Below are 20,768 nucleotides of genomic sequence, written 5' to 3'. Positions count from 1 at the left end.
TAAAGTTGCATTAGGTAAGAACAAACCTTTTTTTCAAGACTCGCAGTTTGATATTTGAATAATTCACTAATTTTCATGAAGCATCGCCTCCTGGATCTACTGTAGCCTGTGTCTGTAAAATGACTGACGTGAGGATTCAAACACAAACAAGCCTTCTGGACTGGAAGTCAGGTTTTGAAGTCATTTTTCTCAACTCCTTAATACACCTGCTAAGGCAGCAACTTACGTGTTGTTTTCTCATGTTCAACATATTTTTCATAGTCATTTGTACTAGTCAGGAATAAAAATATTGCACATTTAAATGAAATGTTTACAGTCATCAGTTTTATTAAAATTATTAAAATTTCATGTTCAACAGTTTAATAAATATGAGCACTAGGAACAGGGATCACCCAATGCAATATTTCTGTGTTGAAAGTGATCCCGTATTTTCTCTTAAGACATAATACCAAACGTAACATATTTAGGTATACTCACATTTCTGCCGTTTTCAGAAAGCAGGCTGGTTCTTTCTCACACAAACATAACTCATGCCAAGTACAACAATCTGTTGTTGTTATATTAATTTTGAATCTCTGTGTATAATCCATCTGGATGTACATTACATAGGTGTATTAACAGTATGGAGAAAGTCTGTGTTGGGTTTAAGCCATTAGTTACATTTACAGCTTAGTTGATATTAACAGCATTGCTGTGGTGTGAGATAAACTTGGTGTTATGGAAAATTTTCAACTTTAAGTAGCTGTGATTTGTGTCAGGTAGCATCACTGCATGTTATATAAGATAATATTAATTTCTCCACATTTATTTAGTGAAGCACCTAGAGATGGGTGAAAAAAAAAAAATTGATTCTTACATATTGAGATTCTTTTTGTTGATTCATGTAATGCCACGCTGATGAGAAACTTGTTTTTTGAACTGCAAAATTTGCTTTGATCTTTGGCCCACTGAGCAACAGTCCAGTCCTTTTTGTCCTTAGCCTGGGAATGATGCCTCTGACATCGTCTCTGGTTCAAGACTGGCTTGACACAAGGAATGCGACAGTTGTTGCCCATGTCCTGGATACGGCTGTGTGGTGGCTCTTGATGCACTGACTCCAGCTGAAGTCCACACCTTGTGAATCTCCTCCAAATTCTTGACCCAAATGGGCTTCATTTCACAATCCTCTCATGGCTGTGGTTATCCCTGTTTTTAGCACATTTTTCCTTCTATTTAACTTTCTATTAATGTTCTATTGAAGCAATTCTTCTTTGGCAATGACTTTTTGTGTCTCTCCATGTGCAGGGTGTCAGTGAGCAACTACTGTCAAGCCAGCACACTTCCCCCTGATGGTTGAGCCAACTGGACCAGACAGAGAGACCATTTAAAGGCTCAGAAACCTTTTCAGGTGTTTTGTGTTAATTAGCTGATTAGAAACTCATGGTGTCATGCTCTAATGGTGAACTTCTTCACAATATTAAAATATTTCTCACTCATCTTCTATACTGCTTTATCCTGTATTCAGGGTTGCGGGGACCTGGAACCTATCCCAGGAGACTTGGGGCACGAGGCAGGGTACACACTATGGGCAATATGGGAACATCAATTCACCTAAACCTATATGTCTTTGGACTGTGGGAGCAAACCGGGGTACCCGGAGGAAACCCACCAAGCACGGGGAGAACATGCAAACTCCATGCACACAGAGACTGGAATCGAGCCTGGCCGGGAATCGAACCCGGACCCTGGAGGCGCAAGGCGACAGTGCTAACCACTACACCACCGTGCCGCCCTAAAATATTTCAGAGATACTAAATTTTCGGTTTTCATTAGCTGTAAGTCATAATCATCAACATTAAAAGAAATAAACACTTGAAATTTATCAGTCTGTGTGTAATGAATCTATATAATATGGGTTTTGCTTTTCGAATTAAATTACTAAAATAAATCAACTTTTCAAAGATATTCTAATTTATTGAGATGCATTTTAAATTTATATATGTTGCCATTCCACTATAATCCTACAGCTGGTGAGCTCCGAACTAATCACACATTGGCAGCATCTTGTGTATTAGGAGTGCATATTTGTAATCAAATCTTATCTGGAATATTTACAGAGTGGTGATGGATACAAAATAGCAATACAAATCAAATCAGCACCTAGGTTTTGTGACATCATATTGGCTGGTGCCTGTTGATTCCTATCCCTAATAGCAGCATGGCTCTGAAGTGGATCTAACTGAAATAATGTTTCATATACACATACTGTAGTGTACAAAAGTCATGAGCGATCCCTAAAATTTTCAGATTATATTTAATTACATGATGTAGATTGGGAATAAATGTTTTACTGCGACAGGTTGCAAAGAGCCTAGCAGCAACCTTATTTTCCCTCTTGTGTGTTCCAACCATTCGGCATCACCAGTATACTAATAACCAGCTTGATCGTCCGTCATCATGTGCACCTGTTTCTCACTGGTTCATGCCTGAAGCTTTTATTTCAACTATTCCACAAGACTAGATTAAACAATACGAGAAAGTCTATTACTTTGGAAGCAAAATATGAAGAAATCATGGGTGACTCAAGACTCGTGCACAGTACTTTAAATGCCCTTAATGATATGCACATTTATCTAGAAGTTCTGTTTGAAAAAGTATTAACCCCCTATTGCTGTGAAACCCGTCCATTTGTTCAGTTATTAAAAGTTGCATAACTGTAAAAGGAGTTGTGTCACAACAAGCAATCAGTTATCGATCAGGGTTTAGTTATTTAAAAAAAAAATACATTGTACATTGTTTGGAGCGGGATTTCATTCAACGTGCTGCTGCTACATGATGGCTGACTGAGCAGGTGTACAGTACACAGGATGTGTTTCCAATCAACAGGCCCAGTAAGCATCGACATTGTCTATCCACAAGGGGGCGCAGTGTTCTTTTTCTTTTTTTTTGCACCTGCCTGTGCTGCTGAGTTTTGTGGTTTCCTGAGCAAACAACATTTCCACCACAAAACATGTCTCTTCGCACGTTCGCTCCGAGCTGAAACAACCCTGCTTACTCTTTCTGATCTTTTATTTTAGACTTTGAGATCAAGAGTAACATATAAAAACATCACTTCGGTGGTTTATGGTTTTATTTAAGCAGGACTGACGTCAACAGCTCTATTCTGGAGGACAGAAAAGTGACCCTGAAATGACAGAGAATAGCTTTCCTTTCGCACACACACTAACTTGTTCAATCGACCAAGCATTAATAGTGTTGCTGGATTAGTGGGTCACACACAAAAAGAAAGCTTTTGGATGCAGAAATCGTTTCTCTTACGATCAGTTTTCACTTCCTCGCTTCGAAATCTAAAGCAATTCAATATGACATCACAACAGGGGAGAACACAGCTTTCCTGACGTTCTCTGCAGTCTGGTATTTTTAAGCTGTCTCTTCTTTCACAGAGCATCATGGCCTCCTGTCAGTTTGTGGAAGAGCTCCTCGTTCAGCGTGTCGTTCTGCTCCCGGTTTCTCGTGGACATGAAGATGTAGCCGCCGATGTACTCGTGCACGATCTTGCAATCTGCCGTGACACAGCTGAAGGCCACGTTCACGTTACCGTTGAACTCGATGGCGACCTGGATTCGAAGAGTTACATAAAGAGTTTACATCAGATTGCATTGAAAATTGCGAAAGTCAATACTTTCGAAAAAAAAATGAATGATGTTAGAGACAGAGCAGCACACCTGTTTAATGTCCCAGTTGACGTTCCACTGTCTCATCGTGTTGTACCTCCAGGTCTTCACCACTTCGTCTACGTTAAGGTCGATGCGGATCAGACGGTTATTAGCGACACCCAGCACCTCATCTTTACGGCACCCTTTAAACCTGAGAAGAAAAGGCGGTACAGTACGTTGAAGTCAAATTGACTCTTACTTTTTTTGGATTGTGAATAAAGTAAGACATTGCTTCATAGGATGACTGACCTGACTACAAAATAAGAAAGTCCAAAGTCAGGCAAAGCTTGCCAGATCTGCAGGAACTTTTGGATCGCATCTGTTAGTGAGAGCTGTGCCACGTTCTGATAGGCCTCCAGAATACGAGGGGTCAGCTGCAAGAGAGGAAAATGGTTGAGGACAAAGTAAGTCTGCTTGTCTTTATGGAAATTCACTCTGTAAGAAATAAAACCCAGTAGGATGTGCTGGTTTTGGAAATTAATCAAGCACTCGAAGCAGAGTTGGTTATTTTGGTATATACGCACATTTTCCACTGCTACACTAATCCCAGTGCTTGGATGCCACCAAGGTAGAAAGTTCTATCAGTTCATCAGAGCCATAATCAGACTGCCAGCTTCACGTCTGAAACGCTGGCCTCACAGGAACTCCTTTAATGGCATGTGGAAATGGCTTGGAGTGAGGTCAGAACTGTATAGGGATTTAGCAATAACTCCCAGCTGAGTTCATGTAATGTGCAAGTTGTGCTCCTGAATGATTGTGTGTACAGTTCCCACAGGCATCTCTTCTGAAAGATGGCAACAAATTCATCTGGGGTTTGGGCTCCGAGCCACCTCGGCCGGGATCGTCATTCACAGATGTACAGTCTTCTTTGAGATGATTACATCATTCAGTCTCATCAGCGTACTGGTTTTACGCCTTCATTCACCACAAATCACTAGTCCTGGGCTACGCCCCTCATATTAACAGTTAAACGTGATATTATGCAATGTCTGCAAAAACCAACGTACTTCCTGTTATCACTGCACAAAATACTTGTTTCATCACCAGCCTGCCTTTCTATTTCATGTAAAGTTCATTTTAACAAAAAAAAAAAAAGTTCATTTTTCAGATTCTGTGCGGAGGATGTCGCGTTACAGCTTTATTTCATTCTCTTGCAAAGTGCTGACAGCGAAGAATCCTTCCAAGAATGCTAAATAAAGTGTCATTAGGCCACAAGAAAGGACTGAGATGTGAGAAAAGGAAGCAAAAATAAGCTACTCAGATGACAAGCATCCAGAAATTGAAACAAATCGATAAGTGTACACGTGGGTCCATGGATGGGGCTTGTTTCTATAGATGCTCAATCAGGATGAGATCTGGGGAATTTGAAGGCCGGTTTAACAACCAATAAGCAGCAGGCTGTGATGCACTGGGTGTCCTGATACCTTTTTATCGTAGCCAACATTGGCTATATTGGTTACATTGGCTTTTCTGTAGGATCTGACCACATGGGCTGGCCTTTTGTCCCAACGAGGACCTGTCAAAAGTTTATTGGTATAAAGTTGATCAGCAATGTTATTATTATTTATTTGTACAGCGCTTTGAACAATTGACATTGTCACAAAGCAGCTTTACACACTTAGAAATAAAGAATTATTTAAGTTTGTATGAAATGTGAATGCGTATGAATCAAAATCATTGGATTGTCCCCAAGGACGACGTCCACAGTGGCAAGAAAAAAACTCCCTGAGATGGTAATGGGAAGATACCTTGAGAGGAACCGGAGTCAACAGGGAACCCATCCTGATTTGGGTGATAACGGATAACAGGGATTGATCTGCATTGTACTGTGTGTTAGTTTAATGTAACAGTTGATGTCTTTAAGTTATATGTATGAGTCCAGTTCGTTATTGGAGGCTCAGGCAGACTGTAGGAAACTTCAGTCCTGAACTATCAAGCGACTACAGACATAAGTATAGTCTACAGTCATTTCAACCGGTGGTGGTGTTTAATGCTGTGGCTAATGAAGGATAGGATTACAGAGCAGTGCTGCGTAAAGGATGTACTGTAAGAACACTCTTTTGCGTGGGTGTAGCCTGGGCAAAACCAAAGAGCACATCAATAATAAAGTTTTATCGTTTGATGACAGAAATAGTGTAGCGTTACCTGCTTGGGCTTGTACTTCTTCTGGTAGCGCGGAGAGACGAGGCTGTGTGTGTTGATGGTCTCGTCGCTCTGGGCCGTCTTATTTCCTGGCGTGGCCCTCTGCATGGCCAGAAAAGACTGAATACTTTGGACCTCACTAGAGAAAGAGCTGTCAGCCAGGGTCTTTCCCTTAGACGCCAGACGGCAGGCAGCCATCCATTTGCTGTACTGCTGCTCCTGCACAGAAATAATGATAATCCAATGTAGGTTTTGTAAGAAGTGTTATTAGAATTAGCAGGATGCGCATGAGGAAGTAAGCTCTAGGCTGCTTCCATATTCAGTTTCCCCATAGACATTTAAAATGAGCACATTTTCTGCTGACAGGGTTTGTTCCCCAAACCCCAAGTGACATTTTAGTCTGGTTTCATCTTATTATGTCACAGTTCATGCACAAGCATGGATTTGCAAAGAGTTGTTAGAACATCTTATAGCGCAGTGATGAAGCTGAAGCTACTGTACTGTATTAAAGTATAGAATTAAAAAAAGACAAGGCGAAGAGAGAGGAGTTCGAAAAATCGATTATTTATAGTGCAATATGCCAAATAAGCTAAATATAATAGTGTTAGTGTGTACTAGTTTGAGGGGTACAGTACTGTCCAAAGGTCTTGAGCCACCTTTCATTTCTTTATATTAAATTAAATTACATGGTGTAGATTAAATCTAATCTACCTTGGATGGTTACATGTTTATGTATTTTTGTCTTTTTAACTTCCAAGAGAAAAATAAGCGCTCATACAGTAGCTATAAGTCATTTGAAGAACTGTCTCGTAAGCTTTCCACAACATTAAACAAAACTAAAAGTGAATAAAAAGATAAAATTGAAGTGACAACACAGTAGTTTGGTAACGGCTTGAGCCACCCCTCATTTCTTCATTTTGAATTTAATAAATAGTGTATTTGAAACCTCTAGGGTCAGGGTTCGATTCCACCGGGTACTCCGGTTTCCTCCCACAGTCCAAAGACATGCAGATTAGGCTGATTGGTGTTCCCAAATTGCCCGTAGTGTGTGAATGACTGTGTGAGTGTCTGTGCCATACGATGGATTGGCACCCTGTCCAGGATGTACCCTGCCTCATGCCCTAAGTCTCATGGGCCACCACAGCCGTGATACTGTATACAGGATAAAATGGTATAGACGATAAGTAAGGGAGTGATGAGTAAAGGATAGAGATGAAATTAAAGAAACATACAAAGTAAAAATCGGTTGTTTATGTAACAACCTCAGCAGCAACCTCATTTCCCCTCCCGTCTGTTCCAACCGCTCAGCATTCAGCATCTCCAGAACACTTATTACTGACCTGATCATCTGTCATCATTTGCACTTGTTTGTTTTTTTAACTGGTTCATGCCTTAAGTTGGATGTTTTCTATGCTTTTATGCAAGACCAATAATTCATAGGTCCAAAGCATTCCTATGAAGGTCCATCAGGAAGACTGGAGACTATTTCTCAAGAGTAAGAGGAAGATCTAGCTCTTTGGAAACAAAATATGAAGAACTGAGGGGTGACTCGAGACTTTTTTTTGCACAGTCTTGCATGTGTGCCCAATGGTAAGTAAGTGAAGTGCAGGTTCTAGTTCTAAACATGAGAATGTGTGCAATAATACGGCATAAACTAGGGCGCAAAGTGAGTGTAGATGTAGTGTCCAAGTGTAAGGGGTGAGAAGCAGTCTCGAGAAGTGTTTAAACTTAAAAGTACAAATAAATTACACATTCAGTATATTCGGTGGGGTAGTATGTGTCGCCTTGCACCTCCAGGTTGAGGATTCGATTCCCACCTGAGGTCTGTGTGTGTGAAGTTTGCATGCTCCCTATGTGCTTGGTGGGATTCCATGGGGTACTCCCAGACATCCAGATTATTAAGAGTAATTGCCGTTCCCAAATTGCCCGTAGTGTGTATACAGTATGTGGGCTCCAGGCCCCCTGCGCCCTATGTACAGGATAAAGCAATGTAGTCGATAAGTAGGTGAGTTAGAGCACAGGGACAGGACTTGTGGACTTGCCTATGAGTGTCTATAAGGTCACTAAAATATTGCAGCCTCACTGATCAAAAGTGGACAGCAGAATGTGAGGAAAAAGCCTGTGAGTGTTATTATCATGTCCAAAATGTGAGAAATAATCGAGGCATGGGTGAATAAGTGAGTAGTGTCTCGATTACAGTTTTTTCAGGACTCTGATAGTAGAAATTGTTTTTCAGCCTGTTGGTTCTGGCTAGGAACAAATCTCCTTAGTTTTGTCATCAATAAGGCAAGGGTTGCTGTCATTGCGTCATTTAGATACCGCTCTGACCTCAACCCTATAGTCAGTGAAGAGAAGACGTGACCACTGAAAGTCCAGAATCCAGTTGCATAGTTGATCGGTCAATCAGTGGTCAAACTTGGCGATGACTACCTGCAGGAAAATTCTCGAATGGTGCAATGGCTGTACGTACATGAATGATGATACCAGCTGAGGTGGCTCTGAGCTCGCTGCAGTTGTTCTTGCCAGCATAACTTGCACAAGAGACACATCTGTCTGTGGAAACTGTACGCACAATCATTCACCAACACCACTTGCACTTTACAGGAACTCGGCTGGGAGGTATGGCCACATCTCCCCGTACAGTCCCGACCCCGCTTCAAGCAATTTCTACATGTTTGGGCCATTAAAGAAGTTCTCGGGAGGCCAACCTGAGATAACTTTCAGACAATAATGCTATCCGAACACTAATGTAATGCTGGTGTATTAGGGTAGCAAGGGAGCATATAGAGAAATAAAAGGAGTTTTTTACTTTCATAACAGTGTTCTGTTATTCTGTGCAATCAAATATCCCGGTTTGACTTAAACGCCCCTTGTACAATAAAGAACACTATTATAGATTTTACACTCACATTGTCACAGCGCAGATAAACCTCATTCATGCCATCGGGTTCAGGAATTAGCAGTTTAATACAGAACTTTTGTGCAGCCACACTCACATCTGGAGCAACCTCGCAACCTACGGAAAAGCATTTATTAGTGTGTGTGTGATCAAAGGAGGCATTTTTTACAACATTTTGACACCCTATAGAATACAGTATAGCAAGACAACCATGTGTGTGTGTGTGTGTGTGTGTGTGAGTCCTACAAAAGCCACCGTCATTGTTCCTGCAGTTAAATGTGTTCATATCCTGTTTAAGTGTTTAATACATATGAATGTATGCTGCACTGTGACTATACAGTATGTATCATGTGTTAGTGTGTTAGTGTGCGTCTGCAGAAACAAACACACTTACCTTTAAGGTTCATCTGCTGTATTGGCTCTTTACAGCTCTCCTCTTTACTCTTATAGTATAAAATGGACGTGTCCTTAAAGGTGAACCAGAACTGCTTGTACTTCTTTAGCGTCTGCTTCTTTGGTCTAGAGAGAAACGAACACATGATATCGTAGACAAGGCTTGATTTTATTGGAGTAAAGAAAGATTCAGCCACTTGGTCCAGACTTACATTGTCTCATTTGAAATAACACACCTTTCCTGTTTGTTTTACTGGAATGAATGAATAATTGAGGATAATAACAGAAAATGTGCTTTAGGGTAAATATCTGTGCAACAACTAGTCATTTACTCAAACTATACAATCGTGTGGATTTTCATTATTAATAATATTATTAATCTTTCCATCCATCCATCCATCTAGGAATCTCTGTAGTCCAACTATTTTCCTATTTGTATGACCGTGGTAGGACCTCCAGTCAACATTCACACGCACATTCCCACACTACGGGCAATTCGGGAACTCCAATTAGAGACTTCTTAATGTCTTAATGTTTTTGGACTGTGGTTGGAACATGCAAACTCCATGCAAACAGACCCAATAGACATGGAGGTGCAAGGCGACAACGCTAACCGCTAACTCATAACGCCGTCAATTATTAATCATTACATATATAATTAATAAGCTGTTAAAAGAATGACTCTACCACTCTTTGTTTAAGCTAATACAAAGTTCCTCCATTTAGAAAATGTCTGTGGTGGCTTTATCTCACCTGAAAATCTTTAAATAGTCATGCAGTTCCGGCGCTGTCATAATATCCTGCATTGACACAAAGATGTGATGCCGTGGTAAGCAAGGTGACACACTTGACAACCTAACATTTACAGTGTTACATTCTTCATGCTCATCTTAAAAAGTGTTACTCTTAGTTTTCCAAATAATGTGGAATTGGTGAACATGCAGGATTCAGAAAGTGCAGTGTTCGCAACGCTACATAAAGGCTGGGTTTAGTTGATGTAACACTGAATGACTTGTAATTTTGCAGCACTGATGATTCTTCTACATAACGGTTATTTTAACAGTGACAGCATTTAAAAAGAATAATATTGCACATTTCAAGTTTGGCTTTGTAGGGTGTACGATTCCCTTGTTCCACACACCAAGTAGTGCCCTTGTCCAGGGGTTAATGGTTAAAACAAAGTGGAGTGAAGCATATAATTAAACGTCCCAGTGCTGTTATACTCTATATCAGCACTCTTGTCCCATCATATTACTAACTGTTGTATAAATCCAAATCCACAGCAGTGGTGTAGGTTATATGTACAGTACCAGCATCTCTTCCGCACTGCTCTCGGCCTCCATCTTGACCTCCAAGCACTGCAGAGCTGAGTCCAGGTCATCCATGGCAGGACAAGACTCGGTCAACTGCTCGGTCAGGGAAGCTTTTCCTATGTGGTACTAAAGAGGGAAACACACACAGAAAATAATTAGATTAAAATGAACAAGTATTCAGACCCCTCACTTAGTACTTGGTCAAAGCACATCTGGCAGCAATGACGGTCTCAAGTCTGCTTGTGAAGCCACTCCTGTGGTTACTTGCCGTTCTTCGGGTCAGTGGCATGGTGGCTTTGTAGTCAGCACTGTGGCCTTGCATCTCTAAGGTTGAGGGTTCGATTCTTGCCTCGGGGTCTGTGTGCATGAAGTTTGCATGTTCTCCCCATGCTTGGTGAGTTTCCTCCTGATACTCTGGTTTTCTCCCACAGTTCAAAGCCATTCAGATTATCCTAATTGGCGTTCCCAAATTACCTGTAGTGTGTGGATGATGACCAGAAGTCCTACCATGTTGTAAAAAAAAAAAAAAAGGGAATAAATACAATGGCCACCACTGGCCTCCATAAGGACTACATGGAGGTTCCTATGGATACGCATTTTGTTTGACTGTTCTTTCTTTTGGGAATAATGGAGGCTGTCATGCTCTTGGGTGTCTTCAGTGCTCCAGAATGTTTCTTGTATCCTTCCACAGATCTTTGTCTTGACACAGTCCTGTCACAGTTTTGCAGATCTACAGATGTTTATCTCATGAATTTGTTTACACTCTGACACATATAATCTTTTATGAGGCCTTATATAGACAGGTACATGTCAAACAATTGTTCTTGACTGGATCTCTTTAGGAAAGTGACAGATCATTTAACAATTCATATTTACACTTTATTAGGAAGATCTGCACACTTATAAAACACACGAGAAGAAAATCTAAGATGGACGGCAGCAGTCCACATCAGGTTCCACTCATGCATACACAAACAAGTTATTTGAGGCTATAGCATGCCCAGGCTCACCAAAACTGTGCAGTGTGCTGTTTTTGTTTCACGTCCAAAGGTTCAGGTGTTCTTACTTAAGATATCGTATTAGAAACCACTCTTGCCATGTTATTCTGACCTCTCTTGTTAACACAACAAAGGTTTTTCGGACTAAAAACCCCAATTAATTATATGAATGAATAGATTATTTACGTCTTTTCGTGTGAGTCCAAATTCAAGATCATCGAACGATTTAAATGTAACAATAGTTACAGATACTACATAAAAGGGCATGAAATTGTATAACCAAATGCGTTTCTTTTTATCTTGAATTTAGACTCACATGAAAAGACGTAAACCTGAAAAAGAGTATTATTCTAAAATACAAAATTGTTATTAATATGAATTCGACGTGGTTACAGACACTACAGATTTCTTACTTTTTAAGCTTTTACCAAAAACCCATTTTAGCAACAATACGGCCAAACGCTTCTAGAATCTTACGCAAATTTTAGTATCAATATTTTTCTCTCTAAAACGACTTATGTTGGCAACTTAAAGTTTTTAGGGAAGCAAGACTTCCATGTTGCATAAACTTCAGAAGTAGCTTCTCACAATTATAACTTTAGCACAAATACTGTGTTTTGGCTGTAGGTAAGATGCAGCTGTTCATATAAAATCCTCTCGTGATACTAACAAAATCGCAATACAAATTGAATCAGCACCTAAGTATTGTGATAATATCGCATCGGGTGGTCCATGGTGATTCCCATACCTAGTTTAAACTGCTAATATGCTGATTATTGGTTATTTTAAATATATTTCCTAATTTAAATAAAAATTTATTTTTAATGTTCCTAAAAGAAGTGAGAAGAATCTTAGTCCTTATATTTTTTTTATTACCTGTAAACCAGCAAAAAGCATCATCTCCTCCTCTGTGCAGTCGATCTCCTCCAGCAAAATGGCCCATCTGGCTTGTTCGTACAGCTGGGTCAAACGAACTGCATCGTGCTGCATGCACACACACACACACAGTCAGCAGTCAAAAAGCAAGCATGATATTTCATTAAAACGTGACGGGTTTTCATTCATAAGCCAACCTGTGGCGCTAGGTCGTAGAAGCTGTAGTATTTAAAGCGCAAGAAGAGTTTATCCTCTTCCTTGATTCCCTGCTGGAGGAGAGAGCGAGACGAATCGAGCCACCTGAGAATAGAACAAAAAACAATATGGCATTTATACTGAGAATTATGACAATGAACGAATGATACATTAAATATAAATTTAAAGGTGCTTATGTTATAGTCCTTTGTAACAAATTATTATAGAGTTCTCCAAATTGACTTCTGTTTCATATGTCTGTGACTTTAAATACTAATCAGTTCACTGGTCTCCAGACCCATTTGTGGAAGTGCCTTTTTGTAGCCAATCAGAACGTTGGAAACAAGACTTTACTTTTTGTTGTTGCATGGAATGGTGCCACTCCAGGCAAGAAATTCAGCCTGTGTTTAACCACATTTATGCACAAAACTGAAAAACATCACCATCATATTTAGTTTTCTAGAGACTCATGTGAATGTCTATACATTATCAAAAAATTAATTTTCCATAACAGGTGCCCTTACGAAAAAGCAGAAGGCAGAAAATATATATTGCATTCATGTACCTTGGCAAGGTAAGCATTTCTTTGATTTAGCATTTTACACAAAGCGCTAAAGAAGTGGTGCTTCTGGACAATGATGCAAATTCCTGATAATAAAGTCAACTGAGATGAATGTAATTAGGTTTGCGGAATAATTCCTGCCATTTTAAAATATTGAATGCTCTAGATTAGTTCGATTCCATGGATGCACAGTGCACGGCTATAGAAACTGATCTTGTGAGCGTTGAACTGATCAGTTGGTGGCGAATGTGTGCAGAGGAAAATGAAGTTTTTGATAATGTATGGACATTCACGTGAGTCTCTAGTGCATAAAAAACTAAATATGATAATGATGTTTTGTGCAAGAAAGAACACACTGGCTGAATTTTCTTCCTGGAATGACACCATTCCATGCAAAAAAAAAAGGTCTTGTTTCCTGCATTCTGATTGGCTGCAAAAAGGCACTTCTTCCACAAGGGGTTTGGAGACCAGTAACTGATTGCTATTTGTAAAAATGACAGACATTTAAAACCACCATGCATGATCGATGCAGTATTTCATGCAGCATTTTGGAGACCAATTAGGATTATCAATAATTCTATACAAAGACAGCATTATAACAGTCATTCATGAAGAATAAATGTCTTGTGATCGTTTCGTCTCTAAATGTACACTTGTAATTAGTCTTTTTTTTTGCTAACCTGCCGTTAACTTGCGCTTTGTCCACCTTGCTGGTGGGTTTGAACATTTTGGCGATGGTCTCAGGAGCTGGAGCTGGCTGACTCACTGAAATCATCTTATACACTGTTTCTATCTCGGGAGATTCAGCAAAGAATGCAGGCATGCCATTGGCCAGCTTTAAAATAGAACCTGCAAAATCACAAGCAGAAGTACAACAACATTTTACACAGCTCAAAACAGCTACCATGCACTATTAAGGGAAAATGTATGACTGCTTACTTTGTGCAGAGTAAAAACTAGCTTCATTTCTCTATATAACCCCCTACTACACTAATGCACTTATCCCAGTCTTCCACTAGTGCTTGGATACCATCAAGGTACAGCATTTTTTTTTATTATTCCGAAGCTATGATCAGACTTTCTGCTTCACGTATGAAACGCTGGCCTCCCAGGAACTCCTTAAATGGCCCAGACATGTGGAAATGGCTTTGAAGTGAGACTGGGACGTGGTGGTAACTCCCACCCGAGTGGCGTTGGTCAATGATTGTGTGTACAATTCGCACAGACAGATGCTTCTCTTCTGCAAACTAGAAGTTATCTGTCAAGATTTTTAAGTTCCACTCGATAAATGTTTTTGGGAGCCACCTCAGCTGGGGATCGTCATTCATGGACGTATGGCCTTCTTTAAAATGTTTGCACCATCCAAGTTTTTACAGTCTCACCATTGTGCTGTGCAATCGGTTTTACGCCTTCATTTACAAGGAATGTCTTGGTTTGACTTGGACATCCCTCGTACATTGGTATTTAAACATAATAGTACATAATAGTAATAAGGGTCAAGCTTTACATATGTCTTTTCAAGAAAAAAAAAGTAACATTAATATTATATATCATTGCACTCTTATTTCTGTTTTGTTGCAGCATGGTGCTTATAGAGAGAAAGTATATTTAAAAAATGTAGTAACATCCCAGAGGTGGTTTCGTGCCTAGCACTGTCACCTTGTACCTTCAGGGTTCGATTCCAACCTCTATGTGCTTGGAGTTGGCATGTTCTCCCCGTGCTTTTTGGGTTTCCTCAGGGAACTCCGGTTTCCTCCCACAGTCCAAAAACATACTGATTAGGCTAACTGGTGTTCCCAAATTGCCTGTAGTGTGTGAGCGTGTGTGTATAACCCCCCAGCAATGACTTGGCATCCTGTCCTGGCTGGATAGGATCCAGGCCCCCCAGTGAGTAACATCCTAGCCTAATGCTTTTTAAATATGTCTTTTCTGTTACCCAAATGTTTACAAAAGAGTCACAATGAAAATGCAAATGATTCTCTGCAAACTTATACAGTACAGTTCGTCCACACCACTTTGTTCAATCTGTCCTTGTGTTACAGCAGTGAAATGCATTTCATCCTTTCATGTTAAAGCTTCCACCACTGATTTTGACCATGTGGGGTGTTGGTTGTTGGTGTCAACCCGAGCTGGTTTGAGGATTTTAGAAACTGCTGATCTTCTGAGATTTGTCTCACACACACAGCAGTGTATTGACGTTCCACAGAATAGTGTGAATAACCAAAACCATCCAATAATCAGCAGCTCTTTGGACAGACACGCCTTGTTCCGAGGAGAATGTCCAGACTGGTTTTGAGCTGAACACTCTTTACATCCATGCCGAGCAGAAGTGCGTCATTAGAAGACTGGAAAAATTTTCCTTTTTCCTTTTGAACCTGTTCTAATGTCCTATTCTTGGCTGACAAAACCACAACCTGATGTGGTCTGCCACTGTTGCAGCACATCTGGAGCAAGGTTTGTCATACAGTATCATGCATTCTGAGATGCTTTTCACACCATATTGAGTGCAAAAGTTTGTAAATCATGGTCAGATGTCAGGTATCATATCAAGCTGTGGTCAAATAGTTTCTGATGTATAATTAAAATTCTGTATATAAACAAGGTACAAATAACCATTTAATTATTTGATGTCTCTTTAGATAGATGGACAGATAAATACCTGCAGGCAATGGTGCAGAAGTGATGTCATACACCTTCTCTTCATCACCTTTCTGCTTCTTTTTCTTCTTTTCTTCTATAGGCCTGAGAAGTGACAGCTCCTCTGGATGACGAATATCTGCAGAAAAGCAAATAGAGGAAAAGAAAAAAAAGGGGAAGAAGAAGAAGAAGAAGCTGAGATGGCAGGCATAAAACGTCTCTGTAAAAAGTCTCTGTATACAGTTATCACTTTCACTGTTACGCACCCACACACACTTACTGAGCAGCTTGCAGATACCCATGACGCTGCGGAACGTGGGGCCGGAGAAGCAGGCAAGGAGCCTGAGCGTGAGTCCATTGGGCAAAACCAATTTCAGGGGTTTGTGCTGGGGTGTGAGGCAGAGACGAGCATCAGCGTGTATCCCGTACTTATCCAGGGTCCATGCCGGTCTCAGCAACCACTGCTGCTTCTGCTCCCACCAAAGCGCATGGTCCGACCAGTCCTTCTTAATCTCTGCAGCATAGCACCAGGACATTACACATGAGTACCACATGATCCATAGTTTATTATTAAAAGCATCCAGGTAATCTGTGATATAGAGTAAGTATGAAGATAATACAAGTGGATTAAGGCTTCCAGGATTTGAACACACAACCTTTCGGCAACAAGCAATCCAAGGAAGTATTTACATTATACTTAAGCAGGTGAACATCGTAATTTTTAAAATCGCTTTTTTCTGCAGTGGAGTTGTATTTTGAGCATTTACTTTTAACACCAGAAATATTGGCACCTTTTCAGTAGCAGGATCTCAGTGGGTAAGAGGTTAGACCACTGATAGGAACCAGGTTCGAACCCCAGCACCACCAAGCTGGCACTGTTGGGCCCTTGAGCAAGGCTCTTAACCCGCAACTGCTCCGATGTATAATGAAATAAAATATAAGTCGCTCTGGACTTGGAGTTCATCTCCCAAATCCCATGAATAAATGAAATGTAATTGTTAAGAGAATGAGCAAAAATGATTTGACGAAAATAAGAAAAACTGTACGTTGTACTCACCTGTCTAAAACTGTCTAATGATTCTGTTCTTTTTAAAATCTTTTTACTAAATATTGAAAATAAATGCATAAATATAAAGTATTGTACACAAGTCTTTTAACACCCCTCGTTTTCTCATTTTATATTTTGTTTCCCGGCTTCCTGAAGGACGTTTCTGTCCCTTATTTTCAGTCCAGTCCTTGTCCCTGACCAGTTTCAGAGGAATGTTTGTTAAGAAACACAGTGACCTATAAATCACTCGCCCGATCATCATCTATACCACTTTATCCATCCAGTGAGGAACAGGAGCAGATGATGACAGATGATCAGGCCAGTGATTAGTACACTGGTGATGCTGAGTGGTTGGAACAGACGAGAGGGGAAATGAGGTTGCTGCTTTTGTACCTTTAGGCACTTTGCGGTCTGTCACAGTTAAACATGAGCTCCTGTTTCTTTAATTAAATTTGAATCTAATTGAGGTGTAGCTTAAGACTTTCTATCTTTGACTTGTTAGTCAGTTCATTAAGAGGCTCAGTGCTCAGTTCATTCTATATTTATAATAAATGACGAACTGCTAGAAGTTTTAGACCAAAACCGCTCAGTGCACATGTGCTAATGTTAGGGGTGCTAATAATTCTGCACCCAAATGTAGATCTACGGTATCATGGTGAGCGATTGAAAGAACACGAAAGGGATAATTTTGACACTAATGAGGCTTTTAATGCAGAACATACCTATCGTACACTCATGACAGAGAAAATTGTTATGCGTATTTTGTGTGTTTTTTTTTTTTTAAATCCTTACGTGTTTTTTCCACGACTTTAAGGATGACGCCTCCAATATGGAGGTCCGAGGTGACGCTGACTTTAAGAGGTGGAGCTTCTGTTCCCAGTTCCTCTACAGTGATGGTCAGATCCCAGACTGCCATGCTGAGAGGAAGAGTAGGTAGAGTAAGAAAGGCAGAAAGTGGGTCATGTGAGGAATAAATGTGTTAGAACGATGATGTATTACAGTGAGCACATTAATACAGTGGTGACCAACATGTGTTCTAGTTCTCCCAGCTGATGGTATTAATTATTTTAATTTATTTATGTCTGGTTGAAGAGTTTGGAGGAATCAGTTGGATGGAGGAATCAGTCAATCAGCCAGGTTTTGAAGAATATATATCTATAAATATTGATTATTATTGCATAATATAATATTTATCTATTTATTAAATTTTCTCTACCGCCTATCCTGCAGGGTCGTGGGAGGCCTGGAGCCAATTCCAGGAGACTTTTGGGCTTAAAAGAAGAAATAATCCATCACAGTGCACACACACACACTACAGGAACACCAATTAGACCCTGGAGGTCAAAGACCACCATGTGAAACACTGTGGCGATCATAAAATAAACAAAATACTTTTATCTTGATTATCATTCATCTTCTATACCGTTTATATGATGTACAGGGTCACCAGGGCCTATACCAGGAGACTTCGGGTATGAAGAGGGGTACACCCTGGACATGGTGCCAATCCATCGCTGGTCGCACACACATATGCACACACACACAACGGACAATTTGGAAATGCCAGTTTTCCTAATCTTTGGACTGTGGGATAAACCCCACCAATCAACAGGAAGAACGTACAAACTACATAAACACTGACCCGACCGCGGGATCGAACCTGGACACTGTCCCACTCATTACATACCCTCACTCACTCACTCATCGTCTATACCGCTTTATGGTGCACACAGGGTCGCAGGAGGCCTGGAGCCTATCCCAGGATACGAGGTGGGATACACCCTGGACGCGGTGCCAATTCATCGCAGGGTACGCAGGGCACACACACACATATACACACACACATTCAGTCTAATATGCATGTCTTCGCACTATGGGAGGAAACCCACCAAAACTGGGGAGAACATACAAACTCCATACACACAGACCCGAGGCGGGAATCGAACCTGGACCATGGAGGTGCAAGGCAACAGTGCTAACCATTACACACAATTATCTTATTAATCATTATTTTATTCAAACAATGAATTTCACTTTCGTCTCAATACTTTTGACCCCCACCGTACGTACGTAGCTGGGGCTTGAATTACATCAAATTAACTGACACCTTCTCACCAGATCCGATCAGATGTAATGATTAAATGATACCATTTGTTAAATCCTCTCTTAAGTGTAATCACCTTCAATCTCCCTCCAGCTTAATTAAACCTACGAAACACTAAAGATCAAGTGTTTAATGGCCTTAATAGTCTCGTGCTAAGCCAGAAGCAAAGTTGTTCCAGAACCTACACCTCATTTTATTGATCATATTTTTACCGGATGAAATTCAAGACCACAAAATCATCACAGTTACACCGATTTTGCTTCATGAGCAGCTCCTGCTTCTCGCACTTCATTGAATCGAACCTCATTTTTGCGTCAGACTAAAACAGCATGCGTAGCCATGAGGTAGCCGAGGCCTAATTTTCCAGTCCTCTTGACAATATTTAACACACACATATACAACACCCTCCATATCCACACCCCAGCCACTGCCCCCCCAACCCTCCACACACACACACACACACACACAGAATGCTCTCCCTCCCATTTGACACTATTGTCTCCTCTTACCTTGTTTGTGGTACTCAACAGTTGTAGTTAACAGACTACGCCCTTGGTCTTTCTCACTCTCTCTTCCACAGTTTGACTATTCTGTCACTTCCTCCTGTCTCGTTGTCATTCTCTTTCCTACTCTGTGACTGACACACAGCACGCGCACACACACTCACACACACATGCACAGCAGTTGAGGTTTCACACAGCGCAGGCTGTTCCTCTTTTAGTTCATGTCTCAAGTTTTTAGAGTTTCTTTTCCTGTTTTGTGCACAGCTTTGAGAAGCAATACTTAGTTACACGTAAGGCAATACAGAAACACTTTGCGAGAAAAGATCGTCTAATTAAGTCGGCAAATCTATATTTAATTTATAATAATAAGAAGAAGACATGTGCGTAGTCATGGTAACGCCATTGCTGTGGATAAACAACGACAGGATTTTATCTCGGTATTCATTTACTGTTACACACAAATGCACTTTGAGTTGTTTAACATCTGTGAATCAAAGGTGTGAGATCAGAATTGAGGCAAGAAAAGTAATCGACGATGCACTGCCCTCTACTGGATAAGCCTTGAACTACCATACAAATGAATTGATCAACATGTACAGTACCACTGTGTATGCACTACCTAATGGTGGTGTGCCGGTTAGCATTAAGGCTTAGCACCGACAGGGTCGAGGGTTCGATTCCCGTCTCTGGCATATGTGCGTGTGTGTAGTACCCTAAGTCTCCTAGGATAGCAGCCTTGACCCTGTACACTGGATAAGTGGTATAGAAGTTGAATTAATAAGATTGGTGCATAAGATGAGAATGCACCCATCATGCACCCACTGTACAAGCCAATGGAGGCAGTGTTATGATCTGAGGTCGCTCAGCAATCCACCATGACAATAAACTGACGACCTGGATGTCCAGGGTATCACATCTATGGAGTTTTTTCTTTCCCTGATAGCACAGATATATTCCAGGACTCAAATTGTGAAAGAGTGGTTCTGGGTGCATGAGGAATCTTTTCCCCACATCATCTGGCCACCACATTAATCTCCAAGCTTAAGATGGTCTAATGAAATATTAAATTGTCCGACTTTTTTTTATTGAAGAGCAGTGTAGGATGCAATTTTTGAAAATCAGTTTGGATGATTTGATAAGCCCTTCACCCAATCATGCTAAAATGTTTCTGCATTGATCATGTGATATAAAGATCACACTCTTTTCAGAAAAATGTCAGATAAGTTATCCTTAAGCAGTTGAGAAAGCATTACAGTATATCTAAATGCAAACAAATAAAAAAAAAAAACATTTGCAACATTTGTAATAAACATTTTTTTTTAAATCTTGCATCCAATTTATTAACTTTAAGTATTCAAAATTATTTCTACAGTTTTTCACTTCGCCTGTCATCAGGTTTAGCG

At 40.4% G+C, this 20,768-nt stretch overlaps 1 protein-coding gene across 1 annotated transcript; it reads right to left on the bottom strand.

The window, feature by feature from the left end:
* Window positions 1–2,422: 2,422 nt before the first annotated feature.
* On the bottom strand, window positions 2,423–19,502 carry im:7154036 (fermitin family homolog 3). The gene is made up of 15 exons (XM_053485760.1): window positions 19,372–19,502; window positions 17,551–17,675; window positions 15,991–16,224; window positions 15,733–15,849; window positions 13,754–13,922; window positions 12,514–12,616; window positions 12,317–12,424; window positions 10,440–10,568; window positions 9,883–9,929; window positions 9,131–9,255; window positions 8,747–8,853; window positions 5,841–6,056; window positions 3,945–4,069; window positions 3,705–3,846; window positions 2,423–3,596 (listed from the first exon to the last, which is right to left on the bottom strand). Exons 2-15 carry the CDS (start codon window positions 17,672–17,674, stop codon window positions 3,417–3,419), a joined length of 1,926 nt encoding a protein of 641 aa, XP_053341735.1. The 5' UTR covers window position 17,675; window positions 19,372–19,502; the 3' UTR covers window positions 2,423–3,416.
* Between the last annotated feature and the right edge of the window lie 1,266 nt (window positions 19,503–20,768).

The sequence above is a fragment of the Clarias gariepinus genome, chromosome 24 (genome assembly GCF_024256425.1).
Source record: "Clarias gariepinus isolate MV-2021 ecotype Netherlands chromosome 24, CGAR_prim_01v2, whole genome shotgun sequence".
In the NCBI taxonomy this organism is placed as follows: Eukaryota; Metazoa; Chordata; class Actinopteri; order Siluriformes; family Clariidae; genus Clarias; species Clarias gariepinus.
The sequence above is the reverse complement of the archived record's forward strand: the minus strand, read 5'-3'. Positions and strand labels throughout refer to the sequence as shown.